The following is a 10,793-nucleotide window of genomic DNA, read 5'->3' as shown; positions in this document are numbered from 1 at the left end:
AAAAGGGTGGAGACCCACAGCTTGAGAACCACTGCCATAGCAGATGATGCACTGACTTCAGACAGCTGGGGAGACTGCAATACCAGGGTCTGACCAGTCTTGTTCCAGGAGCCATAGCCACCCAAGTCAGGTTCTACTCCCTGAGTTAGGAACCCCTAACTCGGCTCTGGAGGTAACTGTGAACTGAGAATGCAAACCCCACCAGTTGGGATTTGGAGGTTGATTGAGTGGACAAACTGTGTTGATAAAAAGTGTGAATTTGGACCCAAACAGCCAAAGGGATTCTTAAGAATTTTTGTTATGTAACCCTAAGGGCAGGGAAGAGGGAAGAACAGTAGGTCCAGGCTGGTCACCAAACTCTACCTTATATATCTTCTGCTTCCTAATACCCTCCAGGTCGACCAAGGAAACCAGAGGCATAGAGTAACATAGTCTTCAAGGGCCAGTGCAAAAGATGTACTGCAGGGGCCAGAATTTAGGTTTGTGACCTTCTAGTCCAAAGAGCTTTCTGAATGTACTTTCATCTGCACGTGTTTCTGGAAACAAACTTATTTTAAAAGGATTAAGGGTTATTCTGTTTCTAGAATTTGCTCTTTTAGACGCGATTTACTTATGCCCCAGGAAACCCTCCCAGCTTGTGTCCAGGTTGTCCAGGTGAAGGACTCCAGGTTTAGAAATGACAAAGGTGTTCAAATAGCTAAAGCACTGACCGCTAGGGAGACACGTGCGTGCACTGACCTTCAGAAGGCTGATGGAATACTTCAGCGTGTCTCAAACGGGAACAGAAAAACTAGTCGGGAGTGAAATGAGGATTGAAAGCCGGGCGTGGTCCTTAACACCCGTGATTCTAGAATTTGGGAGGTTGAGGCAGGGAGATTGCAGCAGAGACGAGCAATCAAGTGATTTCCCAGTCAGCCTTGGATGCAGAGGAGACCCAGCTTTAAAAAGCAAAGAAAGAAGAAAAAAAAAGAAAAGAAAAGAAAAAGAAAGAAGAGTCCGTAATAGCAAGATTAATTCAGTCTACATGACAGAACTCTCTGAAATTGATGTTAAAGAGTGCGTAGAGAAAGCTAGACCCGATAAGGAAAGAGACAACGAAAATCGCTCAGAAATTCTGTGTCAGAAAGGGTCACCTAGGGAGGTCAAAGCGGGCGGGCTTAGGAGGTGGCAGGGAAGGCACATGAACCACTTTTAACCAGGCAATCAGGGCAGAGAATTGGGGGTACTGTGGTGCCCACCTGAGCTCGAGGTAGGAATGTCAGGATTTCCACCAATTCGGATCTTGAGGGTTTTGTTTTAGTGGCGCGGTGCACGCCCTGAAAACGTACCAGAATGTGGCTTTGCGTACGCGCGTTTATTTCCTCCAAGGAATCCAAGACCTTTCTCTAAACTTAAGATACTCAGCCGAGACTCGGAAAGAGCGGGTGGCAAAAAGACTCGCTCAATCCGTGGCTGAAATGTGCCTTTCCCGGGCCATTCAGGTGCCAGCCCTACCCTCAGATCCAAGTGCGCAGCAGCAACCCCGCGTACAGGCTGAGCAACCGGGACCGGGAAGAAGGCGGCGAACTTATGTAGTGGACTTCGATGGCGCCAGGCTTGCTAAGGGAAGGTGGAGAGAGTACACTGAGAGGATCTGGGGGCCAGTGAGAACCGGAGACTGGGGAAGACGTTGAAAGGATGCTTGCTCATCACCCAAAAAGTTCAGTGGCCAGATAGAGGGGGAGGATCTCAGGAAAGCGGAGGGGAAAGTTCGGCGCATGGTGGTGGTGGTGGAGGGAGGGCAGCGGTGTAGCCAAAATACTCTCTCTTGGCCTAGGCCTGGGGGTGGGCAGGGCAAAAACTTGGTCTTGAAGTTTCCTTTTCACTCAGTTCTAACACTCCGAGGCCAGGACGCGGGGTCAAAAGAACTGGTAGCCACACGAGTCCTAAGGAAGGCTCGATAGCTCTCCCAGGACTCTCGGTCCTTCGTCCCATCCCGGGTCTGAGCCGTGTTCCCCGCCGGACTGAACCAGCTCTGGATCAGATTTCCACGGGATCGGACACGGTCTCTGAACATAGGAAAAACTTTCCAATTTGGGCCCTTAACTCAGGGAGTGGTGGGGACCTGGGAGGAGTGAGGGAGAGGGAGGGAAATGGCCTGGTTTGCCATCCTTCCCGCCCGCCCCCTCCTCGCGCGGGGCTGGGCCTCGCCTCCAGCCGAGCCAGCAAGGGTTAAAGGCGGCCGCAGGTGAGGTGGGCGGGGCCGCGGGTTCGGGGGGGAAAAAGGAGCGCAGGGGAGAGGATGAAGGCAGAGAGCGCGGTGAGTCACGGGCGGAGCTGGCCTCCCTCGCTCGCTTACTCGCTCACCGGTGCCCGCCCGCCCTCCACCCTCCCGCCGGCTCTCACCGCCTCCACCGCCGCTGATCGCGAGCTCTGGTCGCGACCCCAGCTTGCCCTGGGCTCCTGTCCCAAGCCGCTGAGAGCCGGCCAGCGCGCAGGGCCCATGAGCGCCCGTCTGTAGCGCGCCAGCCTGCGGTGCCCCGAGCCCGAGCGCAACCGCCAGGTAGGAAGAAACCCGGGTCCTCGCGGCCAGGGACGCGCGCGGCGGAGATCCGAGGGGAAAGATGCTCGGAACACATGGCAGCCTGCGCTGGCCTCATGGGGAGGGTGGTCGTATTCAGATCCGAGGAACTGAATACCCAGACGGAAGAAAAACCGGGAGGACGGGAGGGACTGGAGGGACCAAGGGAGCTTGGGAACTGGGGAAACTGGAGCAACTGGGACAACCGGAGTATTGGAACTTTGAAAACCGTGTTTGAACGAAAGTCCCCACCGCCTGGGCACTGGAAATCGGGAAAGGCAGACGATTCTTGGGACTTAAAGACGTCTGTCTCTACCCTCTTTTTCGGACTGGGGAGCCGCTGTGTTCGCTCTGCTTTCTTTTAGTGCAGTCTTGATTGCAGGCCATTGCATTCTGGCCCTAGGCTCAAGCTCTCGGTCCAGAGAGGCCCCTCGCAGCATGGGTCATTTTAGCCTTCCCATCCCCCCCCCACCCTGGGGCAATTCCCAGGCGCCAAAAGCTATTAGGGTCCCAGGCCTCACTGCTCCAGCCCAACCCCTTCTGGGCTGCCCCGCCCCGGCCTGAGGCTCCATTCCTGCAGCTTCACCCTGTTCCTTTCTTGTGGTAAGGCTGCCAGAGCCTGAGTAGGCACCCGGGTCCTCCTCTTCCTTGCCTCTCCCAGACTATCAGTGCTACCGCCCTGGTCCCAAAGGCGGGAGGTTAGTAGGGTCTGCTGAGCCCTGCTTCGGGAAGGCTTTAAATCATTGATTTCCACACCACATTGATTTGCCCACAGAGAGGCAAGATTCCAAAGCTCTAGAGAGAGATGGAGAGAAGACTGGGACCTTCAGGTCATAGATTTGTGGTGGAGAAAACGGTGGAGGTTTTAAGGTTTCCTTAATTTTTGTTTTGTTTTGTTTTTAAAACGGTCTCGTCTCCGAGCCCAGGCTGAGCTCAGTTTTCTGTCTCAGCCTCCAGAGTGCTGGGATTATTTATTAGACGGTCCCCACAATGCTTAGCAGCTTCTTTTTTCCTTCTCTTCTCTTCCTTTCTCCCTCTCCCTCACTCCTTCCCTCTCTCCCTTCTTTTGCCATGTAGCCCAGGCTGGCCTGGGACTCTGCATTCTTCTGCTTCTATTTCCTGAGTGTTTAGATTGAAGGCTTACATCACCACACCCAGGCCAGATCTCTAGGTTTCTGCTGGGCCTTAGGTTTCTACTGCTTTAAGAAAGGGAACTGGTTCCCAGAGGTACTGAGCAGTGAATGCATGTTGATTGAAAGATTAAATGGGCACCTTAGTCTAGCTGTTGCTCCAAGTTCTGCTTTCTTCAATAAGAGCAGGCTCAGAACAGTAACTCTCAACATCAGAGTACTATAAGGGGCTTCTACAAGTTCTTCAGTGTTCGCCCTTGGGTTCTGGGATAAAGGATGCCCATCTCTTCCAAACTCTAATGCTGCCTTCCGTAAGGGAGCGGTGCCTATATTTTTGTGAGTTTCTAACAAGCTGTTTTCCGGGTGACCTCTTTCTCTGGCAAGGGGAAGGAGTGGGTGTTGAGTTAGGGAATGGGTTTGGTGGGCAGAGTCAACCAAGCCGGGACTGCATAGGGAGAGTAAATGCTATTCCACATCGTCCAGTCTGTGAGACTGGCTTTGGCAAAAAGCTCAGGACCTGTTCTGGACTTTCTGTATGGCACCTCAATTCTGTAAATCACCTCAAGCAGCCAGAAGCATACCCCTGCCTATCTGTGCCCAGAGTTAGCCTGGGGCTAAGATGAATCTGGATCAGTCATTTAGGTTGGCAGCAGATCTGCAGGGGGAAATGTCCAGGCAGCTATGTAGAGATGGTTCTGGCGGCATTGGGGCCAGCCCAACTTCAGGAGGAGCTGAGTCCTAAGGGCGGGGTCACTTAGAGGAAAGGCCTTTCTGTGCCCTGACCTAAACTTTCACATTCTTATTCCTTGCTAGCATTCCCAGGCTCGAACTGATTTGTCTCCACCCAGAGGCACGCCCCCCTTTTCCTCCTAGGGGCCCGGAAGAAGCGCTTTGCTAGGAAGAAACTGGGTTAGGGAAAGTAAGCAGGTCTCCTTCTTTACTACGTCTCATCTTTGCCTCCTTTAGGTCCCACCTGAGGTGCCCTTGACCGTCCCTGCCCTCACCCCACCCCGGATCCCGGCAATGCTAACCGCTGTTTGTGGCTCTCTGGGCAGCCAGCACACCGACGCGCCTCACGCATCACCTCCGCGCCTCGACCTGCAGCCTCTCCAGACGTACCAGGGTCACACGAGCCCTGAGGTCGGGGACTACCCCTCCCCGCTGCAGCCTGCAGAGCTGCAGAGCCTCCCGCTGGGCCCGGAGGTAGACTTCTCTCAGGGCTATGAGTTGCCAGGGGCCTCCTCGCGGGTAACCTGCGAGGACCTGGAAAGTGACAGTCCCTTGGCTCCGGGACCCTTTTCCAAGCTCCTGCAGCCGGACATGTCACATCATTACGAATCGTGGTTCCGGCCGACTCACCCAGGCACGGAGGATGGCTCGTGGTGGGACCTACATCCCGGCACTAGCTGGATGGACCTCCCCCATACTCAAGGAGCGCTGACCTCACCTGGCCACCCGGGGGCGCTTCAGCCAGGTTTGGGAGGATACGTCGGAGACCACCAGCTCTGTGCTCCGCCGCCCCATCCGCACCCGCACCACCTCCTCCCGGCCGCAGGTGGGCAGCACCTCCTAGGGCCACCCGACGGGGCTAAGGCCTTGGAAGCGGCGGCGCCAGAGTCCCAAGGGCTGGATTCCAGTCTGGATGCGGCGGCCCGACCCAAAGGCTCCCGGCGGTCTGTGCCCCGCAGCTCTGGGCAGACCGTGTGTCGCTGCCCCAACTGCCTGGAGGCGGAGCGACTCGGGGCTCCGTGCGGGCCCGATGGGGGCAAGAAGAAGCATTTGCACAACTGCCACATCCCAGGCTGCGGGAAAGCCTACGCCAAGACGTCGCATCTGAAGGCGCACCTGCGGTGGCACAGCGGCGACCGTCCCTTCGTGTGCAACTGGCTTTTCTGTGGCAAGCGCTTCACGCGCTCCGACGAGCTGCAGCGCCACCTTCAGACCCACACCGGGACCAAGAAGTTCCCCTGTGCGGTCTGCAGCCGAGTCTTCATGCGCAGCGATCACCTGGCCAAGCACATGAAAACCCACGAGGGCGCCAAAGAGGAGGCTGCGGCGGCGGCCCAGGGCGAGGCCAAGGCGGGCGGCACGGTGGAGCCACCCGGGAGCAAAGGCAAACGGGAGGCCGAAGGCAGCTCGGCGCCCTCCAACTGAGCCCCCGAGGATGTCACATCCCTGCCGATCTTTTTAAGGGGGTGGCCTGAGGAAGAGGGGAAGGTGGTTATTTATTGATGGTGAGGGGACAGGGAGAGGGGCGCTAGGGTTTTTTGTTTTGTTTTGTTTTTTAGTTTCTGGGGCTAGAAGGGAGGCTATTTGAGTGTTTAGGCTGCCAGGAGCTAACGTGCCCCTCGCTTCTTTTCTTTCTCACGATTTCACCCTCCCCTGAGTTGCTGAAGGGTTAGGATGGAGCACTCCTACCGTGTGGAGGGATCGGCTAGTAGAAATGGCACGTCCCGGGAGCTGAAGGGAAGAGAGACTGGCTTGGGGCGTTGGGGGTAGCTGTCTGGACACGTCTTTAGCTCCTGGGAACCCGGACATAAAAGCACCTCGGAGCCGCCCTAAGGCCTAGGTCCCTTTCATCCCCCTGCTAGCCCTTCTCCCTCTAAAATTTCCAGAGAGAGAGCAGAGATGAGGTAGGGGAGCCTGGGGTGGTTCCTCTTAAGGGGCTGTCTATCTAACTTGGAGTCTTGTTCCGATAGAACAAACCCCCTTCAATGAATTCCTTATAAACCCTTCTGATTCAGTCTACCAGAGTCAGGGAAGGCACAGCTTCGTAGCCAGAGCTGTGAGCTGGAGGTCAGAGTTACATGGCGAAAGGGATCCAGCGGGGGAGGTCCTCTTACAAAATTGGAAGAAGTTTGACATGGGGGAGGGGGGCGGGGAATGGAAGAACTAACCGCTTCTTTTTCTAACTCTAATTCAATCCTTAACTCTTAGACCTTTTAAAAAGAACTCAAATTCAGTAGTTCGCATTCTCCATCCAATACCCTAGGTAGTTTTCTAAAGTCAGCCACCAGCACCAACTCCAGAGTTGGCATGGACTCCCCTACCCCACCCCACCCTCAGGTCCCCATCCTTAGCTTTCTCGGTGGGGATGGAAGGGAGGGGGTCCTTTGACTGTTTGGGGTTGTCCTAGCAGAGGGATTACAGTGGAGGACCCTGCCCCTGTCTGGACTCCCCCGTCCCTCTCTTCCCTCTCTTTAGCTTTAGTTTGACCCTTTCATGTCCCCTCCACTATTATAGAGTCCTCCCCTCCCCCTGTGGGAATTCTCCTTCCATATGAAGAGTTCTCCCCTAGAAGGGACTCTAGGAAGCTGTTTCTTTGTCCCTTTCTTAGATGCTAGAGATACATTAGGGTTTTGATCACAGGGTGGGGAGGCTAGATTTCTGCCTGGCAGACCACAGGACCCTGGGGCTGGAGGCACACTCAGGTTTGAGGCCGAGGCCTTGAGTCCCTCCGACCTCTCTCTTGCTTTCTTCTCTCCACCCAGAACCCTCTGCAGGGAATAGTTGTGTGTTGATTTTTAAGTTATAAGCAATGGGTATTTTATTTAATAATTTTAGGGTGTGAGTGTGTATGTGTGTGTTGTCTGTACCTGTATGTATGTATGTGTTTCTCTACTGAGCCTGGGGTCTCCTGAGACCCCATCTTGTAAACCCCGTCCAAGGTCTGGGGCCTAGACCCACAGTATCTCTTCCTCCATTAGGGATGCTGGAGCCCAGTCCAAGGACTGGGAACTGTATGGGAAGTAGGGGCTGGGATCTGGGTAGGAATATGTGTTTGTGTAGAAAGAGCTCCTCCTTAAAAGGGACAGGGTGACTCCCTGTGGGATGTAGGGGCCTGAGGTAGTTTAAGAATAAGGTTCTTTCTGTGTTCTCCTTCTTTTCCTCATCTCCTGCTAACCTAAGCCAGAGGTCCCCTTTCTTACAAAGAGGACTGAGAGCAAGAGGAAAGCTGGCCATGCCTGCAGGTTGCCTGGCTAGGTAGGCACAGAGGGGGAGAAAGAAGGGCACCGTGGGTGTTGGATGCTCTCTCCTCCACCCATCGAAACCAGCCACCCTCTCCCTGTGCTACCAAGACAACCTTTTCCAGTGACCATTCTTAGGGGAACTCCTACATGGGTGTGGGGGGCATGCATGGTCCCCCTTATAGACTCTCTGAACCCTAAGATCTGCAGGCGGGGCTTTGGATAGTTTTTGTCTGCCCTGCTCTTTATCAGCCTAGGTTTCTCAGCTGCCTGCCCTTCTAGGCAGCCCCCCTAGAGGAAAATGTAGGATTTTTTTTTCTTTTACTGCTGTGAACCCACTTGGGGGGTCGGGAGGAGGAGGCAGAAACAGCCTGTGTTTTTTATGCAACAATAAAGTCATCAACCAACCAACCATATTCTTGCTTTGTCTGTCTTCCAGCTCAGCCTCCTTTCTTTTCTTTTTTTTTTAAACTCTGTCCCTCCACAGGAAGGACTGGGCAGGGGGGGTCCTTGGGCAAGCATCACCTCTATTCAATTGGCTGGGTCAGAGCTTGGATCTGATCCTATCCCGAAGGGGCTAAGGAGAGAAAGGCTGCTTCCGGATCCATAGTCTCTGGTACTCATCTGTGGAGAGGAGCACTTTCAGGATGTTTCCGTATTCTGCTTATAACTCGTTCCTCCCCGAGGTCCCGTCCCTTCCCAGTCATAGCTGGCCGCCCGACTCTCCCCACCCCCATGGGAGCATGCGCGTTGGCCGGTCCCTCTGGCTGTGAGTGAGATGGGGTGACTGACAGCGATTTCTTCACCCAGGGTGATCCCTATCAGAGACAAGGCGATGAAAGGCAGCCAGGATATCTGATGGGCATCTGCCCAGCTGGAAAGTATGAGGGAAAAGGTTGCTGCTACTACTACTCAACCCAAGAAACCTGCCGGGGTTACGCAACCGCAGTGTGCACAGGCGCACCCTCACGGGACTCGCTGTCTTCAGGGAGACTAGAGGTGCCCACTCATAGCTGGTGTCCAATTCAGAGTGAAAGCCTCATGATTGCAGAGACCCGGTGTTTGGAATAGGATAGGGGAACCAGCTTTTGTTTTGGCTTCCTGCCTCCGTAAGACAAGGTTGGTCATTGCGCCCTGTCACCTTCCCTACATACCTTTTGTTTATATTTTTTTTCTCCAAATGTATTGTTTTTCCTCATGGGATTCCCAGCCCCTACAACCCGTAACCCAATTTCTCTAGTCAAATCTGGTTCTCAGATTGGCCCATCCTATCACATGTCTAAGAGATCTGGGGGCCTCAGAGTTGAAGGGGACCCTGAAAGAGGACATCAGGATAATTTAGGGGCTGTGGAGAAAGCTGGACTGGTTGGGGGTGGGCACCTGCTTTCTTCTGTTACAGGATTTAACAACTCAGAGCCTTGTTTACCTGTGACCTCCTGCTTGAGGCACTCCTGCGGGGCATCTCTTTTTGTCTTCCTGGTTCTGGGTGAATTAGACCCCAGAAACCTGGTGAGTCCCCTCTTTTTCCCCCATATCTGCCCCCAGGGACAGGAGGGCAGCCGTAGGGCTGGCTGGGCTTGTCTGGGCAGGGCCAGGGCCCTCCCTCCTCCCCTTGCAACTCCTCCAGCTGACCTGCATTCTTAGCAGGGGCCTTTGGTGGGGCTCTGATGCATGCTTGATCCTCTGCAATGCTGCCTGGCTGGCCTGGGCCCCCTGAAGGAACCCAGGGTCACCTATGACCCCCTCAGAAGTGGCACCCTATCGGGGTTGGAGTGGAGAGGCTGAAAGGGAGGGAAATCATCCCGTCTGGATTGAGCCTCTGGACGACCTCTCTGAGTCTTCTTCTAACCAGAGAAGTGGCTAGTGAATGAAGTCAAAAGTAGAAACGTGACAGGAGGCGGCCCTGGAACGCAGCCTGGGGTTGCTTGAAGTCCGCAGCTTCCACCTCCTCCTGCTCTTCCGGCTGCCTCCTTCTTTTTCGGCCCGTCTCGCCCCTCAGCGGACAACTGGGGAAATGCAGAAGAGGAACCCATCTTCTCTGCAGGGCGCCTCGAATGCATGTGGGCAAGTACAGCCTTAAGCAACTTCGCACCCTTCCTCCAAGACGCGCGGAAGCAGCTTTTACACCCCCCCCAATCCTTTACTTCCTGATGGATAATACCAGCAATGTAAATTTAAAAAGAATCTTAGGAGCAAAACCAAAGAACTATTAGAACTAACCAAATAAAAAAGTCACAGAATACAGTCAACAGAATAATAAGAAATATTTCTTTTTCAAAAAAATAATTAATGTGGCTTTTAATCCTAGCACTTGACCAGGCAGATCTCTGAGTTCAAGGCTAGTCTGGTCTCCAAGTTCCAAGACAGCCAGGACAACACAGAGAAACCCTGCCTCGGAAAAAAAAAGCAAATAATAATTTAATGTGTGTGAATGTTTTGCCTGCATATATGAATGTACACCACATGAAGACAGTACCCTTAGAGACTAGAAGAGGGCGCCAAAACCCTGAAACTGGAGCTACAGATAAATGTGGTAGCTGAAGATTAGGAAAAACCTCAGCAGCATCCTCATTTGAATTCCAAAGATGTATTCCTAGAGAGGCGGAATGGGCAACCAAGAGCCATAAGGATCGAGCCGGGTGGTGGTGGCGCACGCCTTTAATCCTAGCACTCAGGAAGCAGAGGCAGGTGGATCTCTGTGGGTTTGAGGCCAGCCTGGTCTACAAAAGCTAGTTCCAGGACAGGCTCCAAAACTACAGAGAAACCTTGTCTCAAGAAGAGAAAGAGAGAGAGAGAGAGAGAGAGAGAGAGAGAGAGAGAGAGAGAGAGAGAGAGAGAGAGAGAGAGAGAGAGAGAGAGAGAGAGAGAGAGAGAGACATAAGGATAGTTTAAGTTAACTGTATTGTTTATTTTATTTTTCTAATAATTTTTTTTTTTTTTTTTTTTTTTTTTGGTTTTTCGAGACAGGGTTTCTCTGTGGCTTTGGAGCCTGTCCTGGAACTAGCTCTTGTAGACCAGGCTGGTCTCGAACTCACAGAGATCCGCCTGCCTCTGCCTCCCGAGTGCTGGGATTAAAGGCGTGCGCCACCACCACCCGGCTTAAAATTTTCTTTTTATTTAGTAATTAAGTATATG

The 10,793-nt window shown here is 53.5% G+C and overlaps 1 protein-coding gene across 1 annotated transcript; it reads left to right on the top strand.

Moving 5' to 3' along the window:
* The first annotated feature begins 4,713 nt into the window (after nt 1-4,713).
* Sp6 (Sp6 transcription factor) lies at nt 4,714-5,844 on the top strand. The gene has a single exon (XM_038324568.1). The coding sequence runs from the start codon at nt 4,714-4,716 to the stop codon at nt 5,842-5,844; it is 1,131 nt and encodes a 376-aa protein (XP_038180496.1).
* The last annotated feature ends 4,949 nt before the right edge of the window (nt 5,845-10,793 follow it).

The sequence above is a fragment of the Arvicola amphibius genome, chromosome 4 (genome assembly GCF_903992535.2).
Source record: "Arvicola amphibius chromosome 4, mArvAmp1.2, whole genome shotgun sequence".
NCBI lineage: Eukaryota > Metazoa > Chordata > Mammalia > Rodentia > Cricetidae > Arvicola > Arvicola amphibius.
This window is presented reverse-complemented; position numbering and strand designations above follow the sequence as displayed.

What these genes read in the sequence shown, in the direction of transcription:
- Sp6 (XM_038324568.1), top strand. Translation starts at nt 4,714, where the DNA reads ATGCTAACCGCTGTTTGTGGCTCTCTGGGCAGCCAGCACACCGACGCG.